Below are 25,331 nucleotides of genomic sequence, written 5' to 3'. Positions count from 1 at the left end.
CAATAGGATCTTCTTGAACTACAACCCCATCCGAGTTTGAGCGCAACAAACCGATTGACATCAATAATTGACCGCCCCATTTGAGCTTGCAAATAATAAACCAACAGATATCGACCTCCCCATCGAAATATCTAGAGATACCCCAACAAAGTAGTTACCAAGGAGGACGAAAACATTATTTAAAGAGGTAGGTCTGTCCTCTTTTTTGTCCTCCTCAGCTTCAGACAACCCAACGAATATCTAACTACTCTTTTGACTCGAAACATTATCAGATTCAGATTGATCAAGTCGTTACATCTTCACCGTCTATAGCTTGTCTCAATTCCGAGTGCAATCCGATATCGAGAAGGTTCTTTACTAGTAAGTAATTACCCTTCTCTTATTTATCGCACTTCTCTTATTATCTTCCTGGGATTCAACCACACCTGCATCGCAGGCCCCAGTGTATTCAGAGGGATCCAAACCACACCCGCTACGTCGGGCCCCTCTTTTTATTCTTTATATTTATTTCTTTGAAATAACTACCCAACACCCTTCCAATCTACATTTATTATCCTTCATCACCCGGTGTAGCTAGAGGAGCGTAGCTCTTGGCATCACCAAGGCTGACAGCACTGGTCTTTCTTTGCGGGCGGGGACTTTGAAATATTACGGTGTTGCACTGCCAGCATATTTGGCTGGGATGAAGTCATCCCAGTTTAACTGGGATGCGCACAACCAATTTTAAATGGGTTGATCTCATCCAAGGAAATATAAACCCAAGGGGGGTACCTTGGATTTATATTTCATCAGTTGAGATCAACCAAGTTTAAATTGGTTGATTTCATCCCAGTTTAACTGGGATAACCTCAACCCAGCCAATTATGCTGGCAGTGTTGCCTACTTGTGACCGGTGTCCTTGGTGGGGACTTCTCCTTGCCAGCGGGGACTTGAAATTTCTGAGTCATCATGTCTGGCCCCACGTGCAAATCCGTGACTTGTAAAAAAAATGCCGGGCCCCAGAGGGACATTGTCACTTCAATAATTTTAGGCTTGCAGATGGTCCCGGGGCTCCAGCGGTAAATACACAACTTGTTAAACTCTTGCTGGGCCCCAGAGGGACTTGCCGCTCAGTCACTTGTGAAATTTGATGTATGCAGGGCCCAAGACGGTCCTGAGCCTTTGCGCAGACTTGGGTACATAATTTTAGGCAAAGCCATTCTCACATACAGGCCTTGAAGATTATCTGGACCTCTGGCGGGCCCAAGACTGGCGCCCGCCCCCACTGTCTGTTTATTGGAGCTAAGATACATGTACACATTTCATGCAAGGTTAAGAGATACGCAATCAGTAGGATCTAACTAAACATTAGACTCAAGACTTTGCCAAGATAAATCATAGGGGTTGTAGCATATAGAAAAACTTACAATCCAAGATGGAAGAATAGGTCGCGGATATAAGAGAAACGGATAACCAAGAGAGGAATTGGACAAAGGAAGGGGGCTGCTATGGGTATCATCAGGAAGAAAAAAAAAAGGCAGCCGCCCACAAAAAAAAAAAACTTCTGATGTTGAGCAACCCTCCAAACACACTCATTATGGCCTAATGGGATGGTGATTGATCAAAGTGGGTAGGGATTAAAGTCTGCGCCCCAAAAAAGGGCTGCCAAGATAGGGGTATAGGATAGTTCATTGACAGTAACTTGGCTAGGTTGGTCTCTGCGAAGAAGCTCCAATGGCTGACCAGCGAGATGTTGATTAACGCTCAACGGTTTGGGTTGTTTGGATGAAAATTGCTCCATCGTGAGCGCGCGGCCAGCAGCGTTGAGGCGTCCGGGGTACTGATGGCCATAGATATTCTTTGGTGAAGTATTGGATATCCACTCGTCTAGGGAGTCCACCTCTTTCTGTTTGATACCAGAGACTTCAGGGCGGGTGGCTGCGGAGCGGGCCAAGCCTGGCTGGATAGCAGAAGACGCCCCGTGTGAAGATTCGAGTGCTGCGCGCGCGACGAAAAGGGCAAGAGGCTCTGGGGGAAACCCTAAACCAATCAGGAAGAAAGGTCAGTGACCACTTCCCAAGACAATGCATATGCAAACGTCTCAGACGGATGATTAAGCTTTGGCTAAAATCTTTGCTCCCCAAACTTTAGCCACGTCAGCATTAGACGAAGAGCCCCCTCAGACCAAGCAGAGCAAGCAACCTATAAGGTAAGTCTTGCAAACTGGTTCCCAAATAGCAAAGGAGCAATTAACTGATAGATGCTTAGACTCTTCAGTTCAAATGACTCCAGCGCACTCTCAAGCCTCAGAGAAATAATCACCCCGGCTTCGACAGGAGGTGAGTCTTTTGTCTGCAGAGCCTCATTTAGATAGACGGTGAACTGAGACAGGTCTGATATTTGCATCCAGAACCTTGCCAGGACAACCGTCTATCCAAGCACATTGGTGAATGTTGAGGAATCTGACTCAACTCGTCCCAATATCTTATTAGATCCCAAAAAATTTCTACTTTATCCCTTTCCTCATCCTATCCACTACCCGGACATAGATCCGCTCTCCTGTTTAAGACTTTATTTGTATTTACTATCAAATAAACTAACTAGCAATATAATACTCTTAGTTGCTCATATTATTTTACCCCGGACCCCAGAGCCTTGCGAGTTGGGGATTTAGCATCCCAGCAAGGCGGTGAGCGGTGTTGGTTGAATTGAAGTCAACTCAGCGTGTGAGCTACCCCGTTGGTGGCTGGGCTGCGTGGTAGTTTGCGGACAGGCAACCGGTCAATTTCCAGGTGGTCTTTTCCACCAGAGACGCACTTGATTTTGGTGCTGGCCACAGAGATTGACTGCTGTGGGGACTTAGCTGGCGGGCGGGCAAAGAGGCTGTTAGATTATGCATATTCCGTCTTCTCATCCTGAATACGCAGCAAGACAAACAATTCTCACTCAAATCTGAAAAAGTATTGCCTGTAGCCCTAACCGCAGTTTATCCCGCACATCAAAACCAAGACTCATTGACCAACCTTATTAGTCTCTTTCTTCACGTGTTTATATCAATCCAATCGTGAAGAAAGAGACTAGTAAGCAAAACCCCCCTTTTCCTATCATCATCATCAATTTTCCATAAACAACATAATAAAAACCTCAGCTGAAACTTTTTCTACCCTTATTTCTATCCTTTCTTTCTGTCTTTTTCCCCAGATCCAAAACCTCTTTTGCGCGTCCTTCACAACAAAACTTTAAATCAAATCAAAATTATCCCTGCGTTACCGCAGGTGTGCTTTCTTTATTTTCTCATACTCATTATTACTTTCATTGTCATTGTTCAAAAACTTATTCTTGTTTATTGTTTTCTCAATACTTTTCTCTAGGTGTGTGTGCTGTTGGGTCAAAGGTGCTATTGTTGTGTTCTTGTTACTTAACGGGATTCTTATCTACTGTCTCAGGTGTGTGTGCTGTTGGGTCAAAGGTGCTATTGTCGTGTTGTTGTTACTTAACGGGATTCTTATCTACTGTCTCAGGTATCATATCGCATCTACTCCGCGCTTTGTATTCTTTCCAGAATTTACAGGGGCGCAGTGCCCGCTTCATTGCGTCATGCTTGGCTGAGTAGTGTCCGACGATTTGGCCTGCGACTCCGAGGGCGACCCCGGGGCACTCGGGCTCAGGCGGTCTAGCTCTTTGAGGTCAGGCAGGCCCGGAGGGGTTTCTGATCAGATGGGCACCCCCACCCGGGCGTTTATGGGGACGCAGGGTTGGGATATAGGAGCCATCTCGCCGTCGCAAGGATCACCCCAATAGGACACCGCGGGCACTGGGACCCGAGGTGAAGGGGATTGAATCGGTGGCGGTGCTTGGGGTGTAGAGGCTTTTGCCCGCAAGGCACCTGCTTTTGCCCGATCCAAAGCACACCGAGCCGGCGTCGGTGTCCCCTGGTTGGATGATCCCGTTTGCGGTGACCCGGGCCGGAGTGAACTTTGGGGCAGCGGAGTTGGATTTGCGGCCCTTGCCGGCGCCTTTGTCTTGGTGATGGATCGGCGCCTGTTTGACAACCTCGTCTATGGTGAAGATGGGCACTGCTTTGCTTACAAAGTCCTTTGACCTGCGGGGATTGTTGTAGTCCACTCCCGGGGCCCCGTGTCAGATGGCCCGCGCCCACTGCCACAAGTTATTTGTGTAGATCGGAATTGAGGCCTTAGACAAATTGAGCGGGTCTTTGACCCGGAGGTTCTCAGTGTTCCCACCGTACTTCACGATAATGTGGGCTGTCAGCTGGCCCACATACTGTATTACCTCAGCTGAGTCTCCATTGGCCTTTGGCTGAGCAGACAGTCAGAATCCAAATCATGGGTGGGTCTATCTAGACCGTGAGGATGACTTACATTCATTACCAACCGAGTCGCCTTACGTTGCAGCGCCCGGCGCGTTTGCTCTGGCGCATGAATAAGGGCCAGGTTTTTGTCTTGAGCTCACACCTTTTTGCAAAGGTTACAGACACATGAAGTCAGCCCAAAACCTCAAATTCTACAAATGAGAACGCGGGATCTCACAGCGGCAGCCTGCTTCTCCAGGACTGATGGGTCCTGCATGGTGATTTCACTTTGACCTCATTCCCGGGGTTGCAAGCTACCTCAGTAACAAAGTTTGACCATTCTTCCTACCATCCAGGTAATGAGGCCTGCGTGGCCTAACTTTGACCATTTGGGCATGGCTGGTGTTGGTTTCCCCTTCTGAGCTAGGGCAATCTTGTGGGAAACTGAAGGGGAGAAAATGGCAAATTCAAGGATGATTGCCCTTGGAGGGCCCTTGAATTTAGACGCGGTGGATTCCTGCAATTGCTGCTTGCATGGAGGGTGGGCGGGAGAGGCGACCTGGGAGTGCGGCTGCAAGTTGGGTGGCACTTGTGGTTGGGGTGGTTGTGGATATGCATGTAGCAACTGTGGTGGCTGGGCAAGCGCCTGGCTGTTGGGTAGCCCGTGATTTGGGGAAGGAAGGGGCTGGGTTTGCAATTGCAACGGGAACGCCTGCGTTTGCAACTGGTCAAATAGCACGTACAATCTTGAATCGGCTACATCGCCCAGAGACGGCCCCAAGTAGGATTCTTGGGTGCCGCTGGGCTTATTTGCAAATGGGAGTGGTGGGATTTGTGAGTCAAACTGGTGGTTCATTGGCCATTTATACCTGAGTGTGTGCTGAGTGTGTGTATTGGATACCCAGTGGTTGTCAGCCGGAGGATGAAAAATATAGAAGGGATGATCTTACATACCTGCAAAGCCGACAAAAGATCTGCTGCGGGGTGTTTGACTGATCTCGGCTGGTCCAATGGTTTCAGGCCTGGGGGGAGGGTGCAGAGGTGGGTTGGTCAGCCAAATCCGGGCAGGAAAGAAGGGGAAAGAAACAGGAAAACTGATGACGGGCTGAGTGGGTTTTTTTTTTTGGGCAGCTGGGGGATTGAGGACGGCTGGGGTGGGTGGATGGCTGGGTGGGTAGGCCGGCCAGAATGGGGGGGGGGGGGGGGGGGGGAATGATGCCGGCATTGGGGGTTGGGGGGTATGGAAACCACAGAGAGATACAGGACCTGTATCTCTCTGTGGATTTGTTTGGTTGTGGCTTTTTCTGAGCCTGGGGGTTGGATTTTCAGACCCCCCAGGGCCAAAGGCAAGCTTTTTTGTATCTGCTGTAATATGCCAGGGTGGGTGGGTGGTGACTGGGTTGGCACGAAGCGCCTCTGAGGCGCCTTTGGCGCGCCGTGTCCCCAGGCCCCCAAAACAAGGGGATTGTAGCTATTGAAGTGTTTGCTGATGAATAGCTGGTACTGGTCATTGTTGAGTTGTCTGTTAGTCTGCTACCATGATGTATCACCCTAGTATGGAGGGCTGTTGGATCGACCCATGAGCACTACCAACCATCCACCCAGCTGGCAGTCACAAGCTTCTGTAGCCTAGTTGGTAAAGGCAGCACTCTAGTATGTGTCTCAGCATAGCTGAGGTCATGAGTTCGACTCTCACCAGACACATCTTCATTTTACAGTCTCTACAGGTTATGAGCCCAGAGCTACCTGAGCGCTACTCGCTTACAATAGAGACTTGATGAATTTGTGAATGCTTACTTGTAAGACCACGCAAACCCCTATAAGCCTACATCTAGATCACGGGTTCAATCCCTACGCTGATCATCTTTCCTGGGTCTCATTCCCACTCTCTCTTGGGGTCAATCCCCACTTCCCATCATGTAGCAAGGGGGGGTGTTGAGTTGTCTGTTAGTCTACTACCATGATGTATCACCACAGTATGGAGGGCTGTTGGATTGACCCATGAGCACTACCAACCAACCACCCAGCTGGCAGCCACAAGCGTCTGTAGCCTAGTTGGTAAAGGCAGCACTCTAGTATGTGTCTCAGCATAGCTGAGGTTGTGAGTTCGACTCTCACCAGACACATCTTCATTTTACAGTCTCTACAGTCATTGAGGGTGTATGTATGTATCAAGATGTGTAGTGTATGTATCAAGATGTGTACATACATAGGCGTATTGAAGGAAAGGAAGGTTCAAGAAGGTCAATGTGAGAAACTCAGGTGTTGCTTAGCTGAGCAGCTGCACATGAGAAGCTGCGCATGCAGAGGAATGAGCTACACTAGCAGCTGCTGGATGTGCAAGGCAGATAAATGTATACATACTCAGTTGTAGTATTCACACCATGATGTGATTGCTCTGGATAGATGGCTGGAGCTGTTCAAATGTCACTTTCTGTCAAGGGAACATTGTTTTTTTCCTGGTGGTAGGGCATGCAAAAAGAATGATAAAAAATGAAAATTTTTGAAATCATTGCCAATGATTTTTATTTGATCAAATAAATTGAGTCAGATTAGTGGTGATTTGGGCGACAGTCCCTGAGTTCAATTTGAAAATGGTGGATAACCCATCAACCCAAAAAATCATTGTAAATGGTTTCATTTTTTTTTTTTTATCAATCTTTTTTTATGCCATACTTTGCTCTCCAATTTTCCCTCCTTGGTTTGACCAGTAATGAACATTCTGAGAAATATGCAAGAAATTAGAAGATTTCCACATTTTTAATTTTTTTTTTATTTCATAATCATTCTTGGGAACTTATTTTCCACCCCTGTAGCCAATCTCATGACTTAAAGCCTGTGTCCTGACCTTCTTCATTCAAAAATGTGGAGCCAAAAACATTTGTTAGCCCACTGTACATGTTCTGACCAATTATGGTGCATCAAGCCCGTCTGAGCACTTGCCCAAGTTCCGGGTGTAAATCAACAAGTGCGCGAGCCCAGGCCAAAGCCCGCTAGGCCAAGCTCCAAGCACGCGTGGCCTAGGCACATAGCCAAGTTTGGGAGGTCAGGGGACAAGTCCTGCTGGGCCAATGCCCAAGAATGTGTGCCACGCACACAGAGCAATGCACCCCATAGCTCAAAGGGGTGCATCACTCCGGTACATAACTCACAACAAACCACAAAAAGCAGGGGGGGTAGGATACTATATTTCTGACTGTTTCCACATACATGAAATGATTTTTTTGTTTGTTTTTTGTAGTTTTAAGTGCTTTCTTCTGGTTTTGTTTGATGTTGTGAGAGAAAAAAGGAAAAATGTCAGGCTCGGTGATGCCAAGAGTATGAATACTCCTCTAGCTACGCCGGCGACAGAGCACGGTGCAATGTAGCGCGCGGTTAAAGCGCGGTAAAGTGCAAAATAACTTTAAAGTTATTTTTAATATACCCAAAAAAAGGGTTAACGGAGGGGCCAGGAGTGCCTGGGGTGGTTAAGTGCCCTCCAGAAGATCTTACAGGGCCTGCGCACACTATGCGCAGGGGTGGTGTGACCTGTGGCGTCTGGGGCCCAGTTAAGGGGGTGTTTCAAACGTGCAAGACGTTCCCAGGAGATGGTGGGGGATGTATATCCCGATAGAGAAAGAAAAAACAGTGGACTTACTCGGAGAGAAAGTCCACGATAAAAAAACGACGAATGACTCTGGAGAAAACCGAGATCGAAGGACGGTCAGGCTGGCGGACTAGTCGAGTAGACGAGGGCGAGGCTGGCGGTACGGCGAAATGGTTTGTATGAATCTGGGGAGGCTTTTACTCGCTCAAAAAGCCTCCCTTTATGTATTCTTGCGGCGACCGGTAGGGTCGCTGGTCTATTTTCAAATTCATCGCGGCTTCTCGGCCGCGGGAAGAACTAGTTAGGACAGGAGTGGTAGAGCGTTCTATTGCTCTCATCGCTCTTGTCCTCTTTACTCAACAACAAGTGTTACTCTTCCTTGGTCCGAGGAAGAGTTCCACTCTTTATGATATTTTCTTGGTTGTTCATCTTCGGCCGGGGGAGACGCAGCAGTTTACTTCTTCACTATTCTCCTCCGGCCGTTTCCTGTAGAACGTTCTACGGGTTTTCTTTATTAGTTCAACAATAGCAAACCCGTTATCTTGGCCTGAGAAAGGGTTTTTGGATCATGGCTACTATTCTTTCTCCGGCCGCTACCTGCAGCTGGAGTTTTTGACAGTCTCTCCTTGATTCTATACATCGTTTGGGGGGAGGTCTTTTGTTACATATTCATTTATGCGCGGCGCTCTGCGCCGCTTTTATTGTTCAATAATGAATATGGTATTCATTTTATACAAGGCGCTCTGCGCCGCAATAAATGTGTATTTTTAACAGTTGTTATATATCAGTTAGCTGGGCTCTAACTTAATATAGTAGCCCGGCTGACAAAAAAAATTCCTTGTGAGGTGGGGGTGATAATTTTGGCCCAGTAATTTGTTGATATTCTAAGCAAGGGCAATAGAGTCACCAACAATGATTGAAGAAATTCAGTGATTTTTCTGGGGTGATTGTTGTTTCAATCCCGCGGTTGATTTCTTCAACCATTGCCTGTCAATTGGGTGGCTCCTTCGATCAAACCCACACCTTGATCAAATGGAACAAGTATTCAATTAGATTCAAGAATGGCAAGTAGGGGGGGAAGAAATTGATGTTGATATCCTTTGACTCCTTGATTGAGGTTCGGACCTCTTGAAACCAATTGCCCCCGTGGATTGAGGTGTTTTCCATGATGACAACACTGCCTTTTGGCAGCCTGGAAGCAAGACTGCCAAGGAAGAGGCAGAAATCATCTTCCCCAACCCCTTTGGCCATCCTACCATCAGTGTTGCGGAGCTCGTGATACTCAAAACCTGTCTCTGAGAGGGCCCCTATCAAAGTAACCTGCTTGACCTTGGGAACAAGGCTCAAGACAGCGGGTTGACCTTAAGCCAACCAAAAGAAACATATTTACATTATTTTCAATTCAATAAAACAGAGAAAGAAAAGAAAGACATACCAGATGGGGCATAGCCATGTGATTGGCCTGAGTGAAGGTCAAAGCCAGCTTCATCAGCAAAAACCTGCTTCTGTCCAACATTGAGACCACACCGGTTGACAAAGTTGGTTCGCTGCTTGAGAAGCTTTGGCTTATTCCATGCAGCTGGGATGTTAGTGACCTGCTTCCATGATATGTCCGTATCATGGATCAGGTCACTAACAGCCTGGGTGCTGACCTTGATGTCAAAAGTGTCCTTGAGGTATTAGACAAGCTCAGGTAGTGTGACAGTCAATCTTTCATCAAGTTGAAGGAGGAGGTTGGTCTTCATGTTGTCTGTGAACTTGGATGGTCGCTTTTTGAAGGTTTTGCAATTTTTTGGATCCTCCCTGACGATCCGCTGGACAGCTCGGCGCGAAACTTTGAAAGCTTTTGTAGCCTCAGCAATGTTCATTTGTCCGCTTGACACGTTTTCGCGAATAAGGTTGCGGACCTCAGGCTTTATGATGGTGTTTGGCTTGCGGGAGGTGTGTTGGAGTTGATCATTTTGGTAGGTCCAATTCTTTTTGAGGTTTTCTTTTCCTTTTTTGACTGCTGTGTGCTGAGGTGTTTGCTGACAGAGCTCCTGGAGCCGCTTCATGAGTGAGTCGGCTTCCTGCTTGTTTGCTTGGATCTGCAGATCCTCTGCCAACATCACAGGATCCATTGTTGGTTCCTGGTCAAAAACGCAAACAGAAATGACAGTCAACAGGCCAAAAAAAGTGTTAAATTTCCAAAAAAAAAAACAATCAAACCCATCCAGGAGGATAAGAAACTGTACATACCAACATCAAGTGGGTTGTGCTGTGGTTTTGGCAACGGTGAAACAGATACTATACAATACAGTATCTTCAGATACTTGTGTACTGTATCTGTTGAAAAATACAAAATTGTAAATACAAATGTATTGTATCTGCCTGAAGATACAATACCATAGTATTGTATCAATAAATTATTAAAACTTGATTTTCTTGTTTTTGGCCACTGTGGACTGTATACAGAAAAACTATCAAAAAACGTAAAATACAGTATCTTGTATTGGGCTGTATTTGCAACAAGATACCAAAGTTTGAATACATTTGTATAGTATTGGTCTTTGAATACAATACAAATAAATAGTATTGGGTGCAAAACAGATACAAATACAGGCAGATACAGATACATGTATTGTATTTGTTTCACTGTTGGTTTTGGGTACTGAATGGGTGATGGGTGGCCGCAGGGAGGAGCTCAAAACAGGATTGGCCCAGCTGTTGTGTAGGCTCACCCGGGGCTTGGATCTGTGCCAAGATTTGGGCCCCGCAGAACCCGCCCGATCCAGCCTGCTGTGCACACTCCCAAGCTGACATTGCCAAGTGCCCAGCAGGACTGGGCCAAGTGCCCAGATGGGATTGATACACCATATGGTGTTGCTGCTTGCAAGCTCATCTGGGCACATAACCAACTCATGCTTGGCCAAGTCAAGTGCCACCGGGGTTTTGGTATGTGCCCAGTGGGCTTGACTTGGCAGGATTGTCAGGACACGGAGTTTGGCACACAGCCAAGTCCCCCTAGGCCAAGAGAATCCATGACTTGGCACCCACACTGTGGTAAGCCAATCCTGAATATGGAACCAAATCAAAGGCCTTTTCCCCTCAATATAACCCACTCTGGCATAATCAAGGCCCCACCTCCCTCAAGAAATAAGGCCAGGAAAATTCATACCCAAGGCCAGGCTCCCCATTCTCTCTTCACCCTTTCTCCCCGCCTTCTGGATACCCACCTACACCAAATCAATATTCCTCAAGTACCCAGATAGGCTCAAGTGGGAGAAAGGCACCCATTAGACAGAGCCAGAATATTAGGAAAGACCCTGGATATTCACCATATTTTTCTTTCTTCCCAATCCCGCTTGGCTCCACACCATAGCACATATAAAACGGCAAACGTTCCAAGCCGGCGGTCTTTGAGGACCAATATCCAAAGAGAGCTAGACCGAGATAGAGATCCCACTCAGTCTGCTTGTCTGGCACACAAATTTTGCGTAAGCTGTTACCTAAGGTCCCGTGGAACCGTTTGACAAGACCATTAGATTGTGGGTGATAGGACAAGAGATGTTGTTGTGTTTGATGCTGTGTTTGGCAAGGAAGTTTTGAAACACGCGGCCGTTGAATTCCAACACATTGTTGGTAGTAATCAAGTGGGAGAACCCATGATTCTCAATTATGGTCCTGATCAACTTGACGGCCGCCAGTCCAGAGCGTGCTGCGAGTGGAACAGCGTAAGCCCAGCCGGTTCTGTAATTGATGGCTGTTATGAGGTATTGGTTACCTCTGGGGGTTTTTGGGAGGGGGCCAACAAAGTCCATGCCCCATGTGACAAAGGGGGCCTTGCGTTCTATGACTTGCATTGGCATTTTCTGACGGTCGGAGTTAGCGCTACAGAACTGACAGGAGGTACAGTTTAGGATTACTTTGTCAATTATCGCACTCATATAAGGGAAGTGACACTTGTTTTTTAGTTGGAAGAGTGTATTGCGAGCGTTGAGATGTCCCAATTAGACATGTGTTTCTGCGGCAAGTTTGGTGGCTCGGTCAAGGTCAGAGACGATAACTAGATTGGGGCGGTCCTTGCTTGTTCTGTATAAGTCCCCACTTTTGAAGACAAAACCCTTGCGACATAGTTCTTCAGGATGATATTTTATGAGGTGTTGCAACCGTTCAAAGGTGTGCCCCACTGAAGGTTCAAGGGAAAAAAGGGAGCCAGCCACTTCGGGAGGATCGGTGTCTGATGCGCAGTTGGGTTTGCGGGATAGGGCATTGGCGGCCATCTGTTCGGGGCCAGGACGGTATATGATGTGGACGTTGAAAAACTCAAGTTCGTAAACAAACCAAGCCAAACGGCGGTTGACCTCTTTCTGGGTCTCAAAATATTTTAAGGACTCGTGATCAGTACGTACCAATATTGGGGAACCCTTGACATATCCTTGGAAGTGTTTCAAGGCGTGTACAATCGCCAAGAGCTCTCGTTCTTGGGCCAAGTAGTTCTGTTCTGTCTTTGACAGCTCCTGGGATTCGTACGTGATTGGTTTGAGGGTATGATTTTTGACTGTTTTTGCGTATTCTTCCAAGTTGAAGTCGGCGGTGATTGGTTCACTGTTAGGATCCTGTTAGAGAACGGCGCCTATGTTCATCCCCAAGGTGTCGGTGTCAAGGACAAATGGATTGAATGGTTTTGGGTGGTGGAAGATGACAGTTTGAGACAGATGGTACTTGAGGTCTTTGAAGGCCTGGGCCTGATCCTCCCCCCATTCAATTTCAGCCCCTTGTCTGGGCAAGCCCTTGGTCAGCTGGTAGAGGGGAGTAGTGATTTTCAAAAAAAAATTAATGAAGTGCTTGTAGTACGTTGCTAAGTTCAGAAAGCCTCTTACTTGTGTAATGTTAGTTGGGGTTGGCCATTCCTTTATCTTTTCTATTTTCCAATTGTCCACGTGAATGCCGGCCCCATTAACTATATGACCCAAAAATAACAGCTTGGGCTTGCCCCACTTGCACTTCTTTGCTGAGACTACTAGGTTAGTTCAAAGATGCGTTTGATGTGAGCTTTGTGATCTTCCGGGTTTTTAGAAAAAACTGTCACATCATCCATACACACAAGGGCATACTTACCTAAGCACTCTTGAAGGATGTTGTTCATCATGTGTTGGAAGGTCGCCGGTGCGTTGCATAGACCAAACAGCATCACTAAGAACTTGTAAGAGCCATTCCGGGTGGCAAAGGCTGTCTTAGGAATCAAGCGTTTGGTGAGTTTAACTTGCCAGAAACCGGACTTTAGGTTGATAGAGCTGAAGATCCTCGCGCCTTGTAAGAATTGATATGTGTTGTCAATCCGGGGTAATGGAAATGAATTTTTTACTGTAAGGGAATTAAGTTTGCGGTAGTCAACACATGCCCGAGTTGAGCCATCTGGTTTTTTGACCAGAATGATGGGTGCGGACCAGGGTGACTTACTAGGGCAGATGATTCCATCCTTAAGGCTGTCTTTAACAAACTGATCAATGAGTAAGTGTTCCGGAGGCAAGTATGGTCTCCCCCGGGATTGGACAGCGCCATCCAAGCCAGTATCAATGTCATGTTTGTATTCCTTGTCTTTTGGGAAGCCAACCACCTCCCTGAAGGATTCGGGTGCGGTATCATATGCCACTTGCATGAACTTGTTGTCAAACACCTTGGGGGTGACATCCATTGAGTTTAATTTGGACCAAGACGATTTGCAGTTATATGGGCGGACGTTTACCACCTTATTCTTGTCGTTGATAAAGGTGTAAGATAGGTTGTTGTATTCCGGGACCGCTCGAGTCTGGAATAGCCATGGAAGGCCCAGGACCAGGTCCATTTCCGGAAGGTTGATTAAAAAGGCTTCAAAATGCATTTTGTTGCCGTTGATACACAGTTTGAAGGCCGCTTTGAGGGATATGGTTTTGATTTGTCCGTTAGCTATTCAGACTGTCCGCCGCGGAATTTGGATGATGTTGATTTCGTCACGCTTCCACAATTCCTGTGCTACGCAGACATCAAGATATATTGACCTGGCGCCAGAGTTGATGATGGTGTTGCATACAACACTGCCAATGGTGAACTTGTACCTAGGAAGACATTGTTCCTTGTTGCTGAGCGCGTTCAATTTGAGTTCTGGCAGGCTATCTCCAAGCCAGGTGATGCTTGTGTTGTCCAGTTCAGATTCCAACTCAAAGCCGTAAGACTCATTGTCGCTATCCATCCTGAGCCAGTCCACGAATTTGGTTTTGGGGCCTCTGAGTTGCTTGTGGGAAAGATCAATAGAGTCAGCATGCTTGCGTTTGTTAGCCAAGGTTGGCGCTAGATTGCTTGTCATGCAATTTAATTCTAGTTCTTGGGTGATGCCATGGCAAGAGGCGCCGGGGATGAATTCCAGTGCTCTGGGATTGAGAGTCGACAAGGTGGATTCAAATTTCTTGCAGATGGTGTGAGCTTCGACCTTGTGGTCCGCCTTGTTCCAGAGGTGGCGATTACAGGTAGTGATGAACCCTTCAAATTTCTTTGCAAGGTTGTTGCTAATTGTGCGGAGGTTGTCATTGATTTTTGCCCAAGAGTTGATGACTTCATCATTGGCATTGTTTCTTGGCTTGATGAAGAATAGGTGGTTGGTGCCCGTTCCTTGGGATTTGGAGATTGGGTCCAAGTCAATTAGGTTCAAGGAACTTTTTTGACGGTTGCAATCAGTCTTGGGGTTGTTAAACTTGATTTTTCCAGGTGAGGGACAGTCTTTGGATAAGTGCCCTATTTTGTTACAATTATAACAGCAAGCCTTGCTTACATCTACAGCATCTAAATCCATCGGAGTGGCCGGTGCCACCGAGTTTCTGCGCGGAAAGGAAAAACTACTACCGGTGGGACGTTGTAGAGCTCAAAAGTGTTCCTGAGAAACTTTTGCTGAGTGCGGAAAGGGATGTATGAGGAAACCTCTGCCTTTCTTGGTTCACTAGACACTAAAACAAGCCCACCAATCTCAGATTGGCAGGTTTAATGTAGTTATAGTGGAGTGTTATCAAAAGATAACTGTTGTTATAAAGTGGGTGTGATGAAGTTGCTAAACTGTGTTATGAGTGAGGAGTCTGGACTTCAACCAGGTGATAGTTGGTTAAAGAGGACCCCTCAGAGGTTTGTGTTATCCATTCTGCATAGTTGGTACTAAACTTCTAGTACTCGTGTCAAGAAAGGTAACAAGACATTTAAACTAAATTACAGTTAAATTTACTTGTCACCTAACTCTAGGGTGTATAGGATAACTTGGTGAGCTATCTCAGTCTGCCCAAGCCTAGGGAAAAAATTGGGTAGATTTAAAATCAACCAATTCAGACTAGAAGTGTAACGCAGTATTGTCAAGTTGTTTGTGATTAAAATTCCGGGAGGGTTTGCGCGGCGAGCACCTAAATCTCATGGTGAAAATTTCATAATCAAGCCTGAGCCCTTGGTGCAAAAACCCTTATCTCAAATTCTTAAATTGTACACGACAACATACATAGCAATACAGCAATAAAACAATTGGTTACAAATCATGGCTTCCAAAGCTCGTTCAGGTGTCTAACCAAGGTCTCTGTTTCCTTGATTTCCTTAACAGTATATTTCCTGATGTAAAGTTTGTAGCACGCCGACTTCCAACAACCCAGGTCACAGATATCGTCGGTTGAAACTCCTAGAGCGTTCCTAATGGACGCCCCTCCAACTCTAAAGGAGTGGCCTAAAATCCCTTCAAAGTTTCCAGCTTTAAGGCAAGCTTGGATGCGGTTGACGACCCTCAATCACTTAAGATGGTGTCTCGTCCTGAAAATTTTTTGATATTTCCTGCGAGTCGGTGAAATATCTGCGGAGGAGTGAGGCAAAAAAGAGAACTGTTGAGAGCGAGGAGTGCGAGTGAGGTCTGACCTAGGATTGCGGGTCGGTATATCACTTCCACTCTTTGCTAGTCCGGAACAGCCGCTCGGACCCGGGCTTTTAGACCGAGTCTTTGGTCTGTTCCTGAACAGTTCAGGTTTTGCTTATGCTCATGGACATGGGTATTCTCACTTCGTACCTGGTTTGTGTACCCTCAATGTAATGTGAGTGTTGTGTAGAGTTGTTATTTCGTGTGTAAGTGTTCTGTAATATGTGTAAAACAAAAATATAGGGTGACTGATATATTGTGGAGTGAGCAGTTGTGTACTTTGTTATAGGGGAAACTGAGTGCAGGTAGTCTGCTAGTAGTCTGCTGGGGGAAAGTTACAACAGGGGAGGAGAGCCTCTTTTTATAGACAACAGTGAGGGATTTTAGCTCCAGAGGAGCTCCACATGAGAGATTTTAGCTAGGTACATGAGGGTTTTTGGCTAGTACATACAATGGTGGGTCGCTACTTTACGGTTATCAATATCGTAACGTTATTGTAGCAAATTTTGGTCCCTTTACGCTAACCGGACCAGTAGCAATGGGGAAATGTGGTGCGATATTGATATCACACCGGGCGGGTGTTTTTTTTTCAAGGCCGCTACAATATCTATGGGCAGAGCAGCAGGTATTTATCAACATTTTGAGCAAGAAAAGGCCATTTCAGGGCTGATTTGGCCTTTCACTGCTCAATAAAGTGTTGCTCTGCTTGATAAGGGCCAATTTGACCCTTAATTGCTTAATAAAATGTTAATTTTCTCAATAACACGTTACTTTACTAGTAACGGCTGTACAAAAAAGGCCAGTTACAATAACCGTGACGCGGCGATCCACGCGCTAGCGTTAACAATAACTGTAAAAATGTTAGGCGCAGCTCGCTACTTTACTCTACAGCCCCGGTTATCGTAGAGTAAAGTAGCGACCCACCGTTGGTACATCTGTTGAATGGGTGAATGTGATTGGTCAGGACTGTACAGGTGATTATGGGTTATGACATGCAGGCTGAATCAGGAGGTGTGATTGGTCAGGACTGTAGGTTAGTGGAGTCATGCTGTAACCAGGTCACCTGCTGTTGTTATGCAACAAAGATCCACTAGCGCATGCAGCTTAGTGCATGCAGCTATCACATGCAGCTAGCACCTGCATGAGTGCCTGCATGTGTACACTGTATGTATGTAAGTGATGATGCAGCTATGTGTAAATATGTATGTAGCTATGTATGTAACCGTGTGTGTAACTAAGTGTTGTAAATGTGGATTGTGTAACTGTTTGAGGTTATAAGGGGTATTGTGAGTGTGTAAGAGTATGTAACTTCTGAGTGAGTGCCCTTATGAGTGTTCTGTAAGGCAAGACTAGGGGTGAATTTGTCCCTAGAAACTGAATCTTGACAAATATTAAGTTATTGATAAGAGGAAAAGGGAGATTAAGAGTAAAACTAATAGAAATAAGAAAGAAAAGCAGAAAATTTTGATTTTGGCATATGGGATACCATAAAGCATACCACAACTTCGATGATGGCTAGGGGTGAAGTTTCTTGAGGCAAAAGTTTGTTGGTTGCCATAGTTTGAGGAAATTCCACGAAGGTAGTTGCTCTTTGCCAATCTTTCATGCTTGCGGAGCAAGTGCAATAAATCGTCCAATGTTTTGCACTTGTCACCCAAGACCTTGACGCGTAAGTGACCTGGAAAGTTGTATGTGAACAAAAACTTCTTGTCATTGTCAGTCATTGTGTTGGCGGGCAGTTTGATGCTCAGTCTAGTGAATCGGTTGATTTAGTCCTCTGCAGTTGTATATCTGAGGGACTGCAGCTCAACACAAGTATTGTATTGACTGTGGGAATAATTAAACTGTGCCCGTATCTTACGGGTAAAGGTTGGCCAGGACATCTTGTTCACGTTTAGCTTGCTGACTAGGTTATATCAAAAGGCTTCGGCGCTGTCCTTTAGATGCGGCACAACCATCAATGTCCATTTGTCCTTGGGTTGGCCTTGACCTGTAAGGATAAATTCTATCTTTTTGATCCAGACATCGACATCATCTTCTCCGTCAAAGTTGGGGAGTTTGACAGAGACAGGATCCGGTCGCGGCTTGCGATTGGCTTGGTGGTTGTTTGTATTTGCAGCCAGTAGTTGTGAAATTTGCATTTGTTGATTATTGATAACTTCTTCTTGGGCGGCAATCATTGATCATTGGAGCGTCCATGTCGACTATCTGATATACAATTTGGTATCTGATTGGAACGGTTCTAACAACAGTAGAAGTGATATAACTATTATTTAAATAAAGAGATATATGTTTTAATTTTTATATCGGACCACGGATAGCTATTTTGGATTTTTGTTTTGGGAGAGGGGTTTGTTAAGAGATTACTTACCGGTTTGCAACGCCGGTAGGAGAGAGGATAAAGGATTTAAGTCGGGGTGGTTTAGAGGGTTGATGAGTTTTGATTGGGTTAAATTTTCTAAGAAGTTTTTTTTATCGGTGTGAGTATTTGGGTTTCTCTAATCTACGGTTGTCTTTTGGGGAACGGAGAGATTTTTAAGATAAGAGAAGGGTTTGACTCACAGAAATATTTCTGTGATGCTCGCCGGTTTCAAGAGCGGGAAAGATGCGAGCGAACTTAGTTGGTGATCCATTGCAGGGAGAAGGTGGTCTATTTATAGACCAAAGGATGAGACGGCTCGACAATAGGAAGAGACAGAGAGAAGATAAGAATAGAGGAGACTCATTGGACGAGTCTGTGAGGGGTTCGAGAGGATACAAAGGAAGGCCGGACTTGGAGAAGTCCGGGCTGGATTTGGTAAACTAATGTACATGCTCTGAGATAACAAGAGGAAGAGAGATAATACAAGATGGCCGCGAACGGCTCGCATAAGGGATATTGGGCCGAGAGCGGCGAACAACAGACTAGGATATTTGGCTAAGAGCAGCGAAGAATAAAAGACCGAGAGCGGTCAGAAGTGTACAAGAGAACGCTGAAGCCGTTACCTTATTAGCCGGAGGAGTGGCTGTTGCCTTAAGCGGAAGCCGGGGCTTCACAACACTGCACCTTTCTTACGTGCACAAGCTTTTTCCAAATGCTTGTGTAAATTTGCAAATGCGCTATGATCTCAGCCGTGCATGCATTTGAATTTTGCGCCAACACTTTTGTCGTTAGAAATTTGGCCAATGCACCCCCATATAAACCACCAGTGTTTTGATTAACAGCATTTTTTTTTTCTATCTTGCTGTTGCGGATTTTCCAACAGATGACCTGCTGAGGGCTGTACCAGGGATACCAGACTTCTAAGTTCTCCTCCCATGGCATTTTAGCGGCGCTTTACACTTTTGCGGAATTATTACAAGGAAATGGAAGGAGTAAAATGTGCAAGAAATTAAGAGCTGGAAAGCATTGGACGAGGAGAAAAAAATGGGTCCCAGAGAAGCAGAATGAAAATGATCCAGAAGGCAAAACACAGTACGTGCCTCGGGTGCAGTAAAAAAACCAATAACAAAGAGATTAGTTAAAAAGAGAAAAAGTCTTATCTATGAAGTAACCAAATTAGAAAAAGAAGTAAAAGTAAAAGTAAAACAAAAATATGGCGCTGTCTGCATATTCGTTCTTTAGGATTCGCTCAGCGAGGATGTTGCAATTTTTGCCCTAGGGTTTGCGGGAAGAGTGAGATGAGAAAGATGACGACGGGGGGCCTTTTCAGGAACTTGACTGTTTCTAAAGCTTCGAACCCAGTAAATTCCATCACCGCTGGAAGCTTTTAGAGGGGCGCTGCGGGGGTTTGGGACAGGAGGACATATCCTGACCCGAAGCTTATCACCCTCAACCATGTCAAGATGATTAGGACAACTTAGTGGCAAGATATTTATTATTTGGTCGCCACGAACAAGTGATAGTCCGATCCGCTCTGGAGGCTCCGATGTCCAGCTCGAAACCTTTCCAAACACTACTTGGAAACGTTGCTCCGTTCCAAGTCTTATCGCGGTTGGCAGCTGCCGATGGCTTTTGAGCCTGCACATCTGTTCAAGTTGGACTACAATTGTTGTTGTTGGCGATTCATTGACCACTTTGATTTCAAACAGTCATAGAAATCATTAATCAGCTATTTTTATTCTCCCCCTTGGTAACTATTCAATCCAAGATGTTCATGATCTACCTGTAAAATTTGGAGCTACCTCGTCTATGGTGATCAATTTTTTTTTTTCGCGCATTTCCGTCTCAAAATCACAAAATCTTGGACAGTCCCAAGGGTCTGCAGTTCCCTCATGGCGACTAAGGCCTCCGGGCTCTTTCATAATAAAACAAGGTTAGTTTGCCAGTACATCGTGATTATGGGTCAGAACAGTGGAAATTAAAACTCACTTGGAGAATTTTCCGAGTGAAATCTTCCTACAACGGGTCGGCTTATCTTTCGAGTTACGCTGACCGACAAAGGTTCTGAAGGTTGTAAAGACTTCACCAAAACTGGCATTTCCATAGATATATTTTTGAGACACTCGCACAGCTCAAGCGATTTCTGAAGGCACCTGAGACAGTCTATCTCTATAGGGTGAGGAAGATGCAGAGGACATTGAGATAAGAGCAAATCTACAATCATCAAGGGAGTGAAAGGGAAAGGCTGACTTGGACCTGGCTTAGGGCCTCTCGTCAAAGCAACTTTATTGATGATTTCCGACCGTCGAGTTTCGGCCGAGCGACTGGGGGGCAATCTTGAACTGTGTGGTTGGTCGGCACTAAGCGATTGAGGTGGTTTGACTTGAAGTGGTTCTACTTGAGGTCGTTCTAACGGTTCCTGAGGTGGTTCTAACGGTTCTTGAGGTGGTTCGACTTGTGTTTGGAAGGGCCTTTGGACCACTGGATGAATTTTGGACACCTGATGAATTTCCGCCACTTGACGTTTCTTGGCGACCACAGAGATTAATGATCCACATCGTAGTGATCTCCAAGATGACGGTGCGAGTTCAGCTCGTCCAACCTGAGCGATTTCAATGTAGAACATGATTTCTGCTTCTTGCTCCAAACAGAAAAGGGTTTTCGCGTCTCGAGTGGCTTTCTAAAAGTGATATTAATATCGAGGGAAGGATTGTTAGCTACGCGCGAGCTATGTTTGAGTTATTCTTCAGAACACGTGATGGCTTCAACATGGAATTTCGTGGCCATTTACCTCATGACTAGTCGGATTGGCGGTCAGAATCAGTCTTTCCTTGTGTTGAAAGGTGATATTGGGCATTGTGCGAGCTGATTGAATCCAACACGCACACCAAATCCGGTTTGGGGGCGTCGAGTAGATAGCCGAGGTTGATGTTAGCAATCAAAGGACAGGTCGACAGAAAGCGCGCGTAAGAGGCTGAAACTGAGAGGGATAAATTCTGCTGGCAATTTGGACACCTAGGGGTGTGTAGGGACGCGAAGGAGGAGGGCATCCATCTCAACATAAGTAAGCGTTCGTCGAATGAAATGTGAATTGGCATTATCCTAGTCCATCTCCATGGCCCGGGATTTGTCCCAAGGCAACCAACTCAGTCTAGTAGCGAGCTTAACTAAGCCACTCGTGGTGAGCGGGTCTGGGCGGCAGCCCAGTCTCACCAGAGAGGCTTATGCACAAGCACGTCAAGCTCGCGTGAGCCTGGCGTGATATAGAGGCTACTTTTCAGAGCATCCTTACCGGTCGAGCTATGTTGGCGCGAGTTTTGACTCGCAGCTGTTGCAAACTAAGTTAGCGACAGCGATTCAGCCGTATCGGTTCGGCTTGCGCGGGGTGGAGCTGAGTGGTGGGCGCGGGAAATGGCAGTTAGCTTCGAGCTAACCGTCACTAAATGTAGTGACGGTTAGCTGAAATTCAAGCTTCTCACTAATTTAGCTTGGGCTTATCTACACCCGGTGTGGTTGAGATTGGTGGCTAAACTAGCTAATTTCGAGCTAAACTAGTCACCGGTAAGGATGCTCTCAGATGTTCTCTCTTGGCTTCAACACAACTCAATAGTTATTTTTTCTGAGTTGTTTTTGTTATGGTGTCTTGTCTCATTAGTAGCATATGTATTTAGTTTATGCTTATATCTTGTTTCTCTGATTCTCTAAAAGACTCCTCTCCTGGGTGCCGGTGAACTCTCTTTCCTCACTCTTTTTTGCTTCCTATTCACCGGCATCCCAGGTAAGTTCTGTGATGTTTTCTTCTCTTCTCTTTTTCCCTTTTTCCTTTCCATTCCTGTCATTTCTTCTAGCTCCGTGATCATCAGAAATCTTACACTCTTTTTTGCTTCCTATTCACCGGCATCCCAGTGCGTAAGAGTTTTTCTGCCTGTTTGGCATCCTCGGGATTTTTCAGTATTTTTTTTGCCATTGTATTCCCATTCCTTCATTTTTGAAATTCGATAACAAGAAATTGGAAAGAATTCTCTGAATTAATTAAGCGACAGAATTATATCGGAACATCACATCATTATATTGATAATTAATGATAATTAATGAAACGGCAACGAGTTGAAGAAAATTAAGAGAACATCAACTAGAGTGACCGCGCTCGGTCCGTGTCATATGAGGCGCAAGAATCAAAATTTGAAATCATAAACTTCAATAATTTTTTTCCAGTAGAAAGAAACAAGATTTTGCACAATGAAAAATACCGAAAAATCAACATTATGCAGATGTATCATGTACTATAACGTAGAAAGGATCTGCAAAATATTGAAGGTGTGGTGACGCAAATGAGGCCGCTCCCAGCCAAACCTTGGATCTGGCTCACGCCAGAAAAGCGTTTTTGTGTACAAGTCCCTCCCTCCGGTCGGGGTCGCTTCGCGACCAGCCAAATGCTGCACGACCCGCACAGGAGGCTGGGACTTAGTTAAGTTCGGTCTAGTAGGAGTTTTTGATGATGCGTGCCCCCAGTTGAAGCTTGGTCAAACCAACCATGCTATGAGAACACTGGTCTCAGAAAAGCTAACACAGTTAGCTGAAGACAATGACTGCCTATACCAGGCCAACCAATCCTCTGCATTACGAGGGCGACCTCTGGGGACCTCCATCGGAGGGTCCCTGCGGGACGGCGTCTGCAATAGGGACTTCGTTAAGTTAGCATTACGAGCCTTGGATATCTCAGAAGAATGCTTTGCGATGCGCCTCCGGCCCGCCGGTACCTCGCCCTTTGAAACAAGAGGTATAGGCTAGCATAAAACGCGGTATTTTCTTCTAGCGGACCTCTGACACAAGTTCCTTCTCCTGATTCTTTTTTTACACGTGGTCGCCGGGCTCCGGCTTTATCCTTCACCCGTTATTCTGGTATGCGTTCAGTGTCAACATATAGAGATCGATCCGTGCACAGGTTCACAAGGTACCAACCATCTTTCGGTCGAATAATTTTAACCAACCTGCAAGGACATATCGCGAATTTACTTTTCCTACGATTTGATCAACATTCACGAGGATGAAGTGTTCCACTCAGACATTTTTATTTGCACTTGGCTTTCTTCTTCACCTCCAAGCCTTCGAGTCTATGAGCTTGCCGACATTTTTGAAATCCTCAAAACCTTCACGTGGCGACCCGAAAGCGGAAAAAATTCGGCTCCTCCAGTCAGGAGAAAGTGCGTAACGTTTCCAGTTATTTACAAGTACACTGCATTGTGCCCAAGGCCTTGGCAATACATTCTCAAATTTCCCGATCTCCTGACATCACTTCTTGACGATACAATACTTACACATGACAAACCATCAACAGGTTCCGCGGCCAACATTTCGCCCGACGTGCCAGAGGGTAAGTCTATTTTCGCGGCATCAGCTGGATAGGGTAGCTATTTCTAACAGTTCGGATTGAACTTATATCACGATTGATTAGCAACGTTGCAAGACACAGTAAAGACGATCTGTAGGTGCCTACTTCTTTTCAACACGCTCCACTCCAGTGCGTTTCAGAAAGCTATACCGGTACTGAATCACTTGGTGACTCACCGTCCTTGAAGATGATAAAACCTATACCCAGCACTGGCTTAAAGGAAGTGAGTTGATTCGTGTGCAATTCCGCATAGGATCCTATCCAAAAATCATCCTCTAGACTTCACTGTTAAATTTTGTGGAAATGCAAAAATTGATTGGACCCATTCTCTTCAATTGATCGGAAACCTTCAACTCAACCTCATGAGCAGACGAAATAATCATAAAGATTGGACGACGGCCCAATGCCAAGACTTTCAAAATCACACCTAGAAATTATTTGATAGACCATGATAAGGAATCCCTCCGGGTACTTATTGATATATTCACAGCAGAAAATCATAGTGGATCTGCTGTGCAGGCACTTAGTCTGCCCAATCTAGTGTTTCAAGATTTGGTGGATTTTGGACTGAAAAAACCTGGACGGGAGGTGCTGATGACACTTGCCCAATATGCCCGCACCCTGGCTCAAGTTACTGGTGTTGGAAAAACCGAAGAGGAATTAACTCAACTGGAAAAAGACAATCGACAGATAATCTACTCAGTTTTGGCTACCTTTATCAACAACACTAAACTCCAGGATGGTCAACCCAAAACGCTTCTCGAAAATCTTATGAATATGATTAAAATCCACTAACCCTATCACGAGGGAGGTGAACTGAGCGCTTTTACAACGTTCGAGGTACGCAGAAATAACTGTCCACTTCTTAGTCCATCAATAAGATTTCTGACTGTTCTTTAATCACCGCTGATTATCAAGAAGCCTTCATCAAAACTACAAAAAAGGCACTCCATTGTCTACTTCTTCCGGGGAGAACCATCATTTTGTGCATGAATGAAAATCACAAGAGGACGTGAAAACTGCCCGCGTTCTGATCGAGTACCTCTTGCTGTTCTGATCGAGTACGTTGTGCATTTATCATCTGGAAACTCCTAGCCTCCGTGCACAATATACAATCAACAATATTTCATGAGTCACTCGAGAGTAAGATGATTGCCAAATAAAGCTTCCAAGAGGATGGCTTCTACAACATTCAAAGATGTCTGCATTGGAAAATTGGGTTGTTATTTATGAGCAGATCAGAAAAAGAAACCCCCTTGGCGTATGGAAGTTGAAACCCCTTTTGGGAAACATACCAATGGAGATTTTAGCCACAATGAAAAATGAAAAGTATCTCCTAAGTAAATATGTAGGAGTCAACCGTCTGATTTTTACCTGTAGCTCCAGTACAGACATCTGAAGTCACATAAACGTGGATTGTCTGACTCGGTCAAAGACACATATTTACTGTCAGAAGAAAACGGATGATGACAGGAATCATGACCAGAAAGTGTGCACAACTGTAATGAGGGAGAACCTGATGGGGGGTTCATATGGTAACTCTCGAGCCATGGTAAAGGTGATTATGAGCAAGAGCACAATTTGATAATTTTTGAAACGTTGGTCATGAGTTGAGCAACGGGAAAAGTTGGTGGCACTGAATCTGGCCAGTTTGAAAAAGTGGCAAAACTCTAACGGCAAAAATTTCTGTTCAAATTCCAACGGGAACCGGGCCAATCAGGGCATGAAGTGAATGTGAGGAAACAGAGGCTTGGATCGGTGCGGTGTCGATGCTGGGTTGCTTTCAAGTGGTGAGGGAGGGTGGCG

The 25,331-nt window shown here is 45.6% G+C and overlaps 2 protein-coding genes across 2 annotated transcripts in view; one reads left to right on the top strand and one right to left on the bottom strand.

Annotated features, from left to right (window-relative positions):
• Nucleotides 1-20,990, bottom strand: part of PtA15_3A345 (uncharacterized protein) — a gene marked incomplete at both ends in the record, with an annotated part of 30,489 nt that extends 9,499 nt beyond the window's left edge. The window contains 5 exons of the mRNA XM_053167304.1: nt 19,648-19,826; nt 19,917-20,048; nt 20,123-20,302; nt 20,384-20,813; nt 20,925-20,990. Of these exons, the coding sequence (XP_053018534.1) occupies nt 19,648-19,826; nt 19,917-20,048; nt 20,123-20,302; nt 20,384-20,813; nt 20,925-20,990 (987 nt within the window). The remainder of the gene's footprint in view (nt 1-19,647; nt 19,827-19,916; nt 20,049-20,122; nt 20,303-20,383; nt 20,814-20,924) is intronic.
• Nucleotides 20,991-23,180: 2,190 nt separating this feature from the next.
• PtA15_3A344 (uncharacterized protein) lies at nt 23,181-24,320 on the top strand (the record flags this gene model as incomplete). Its single annotated transcript, XM_053167303.1, has 5 exons — nt 23,181-23,337; nt 23,472-23,507; nt 23,589-23,618; nt 23,713-23,748; nt 23,896-24,320. 5 exons carry the CDS (start codon nt 23,181-23,183, stop codon nt 24,318-24,320), a joined length of 684 nt encoding a protein of 227 aa, XP_053018533.1.
• Nucleotides 24,321-25,331: the final 1,011 nt, after the last annotated feature.

Source organism: Puccinia triticina, chromosome 3A (genome assembly GCF_026914185.1).
Source record: "Puccinia triticina chromosome 3A, complete sequence".
Lineage (NCBI taxonomy): Eukaryota > Fungi > Basidiomycota > Pucciniomycetes > Pucciniales > Pucciniaceae > Puccinia > Puccinia triticina.
The sequence above is the reverse complement of the archived record's forward strand: the minus strand, read 5'-3'. Positions and strand labels throughout refer to the sequence as shown.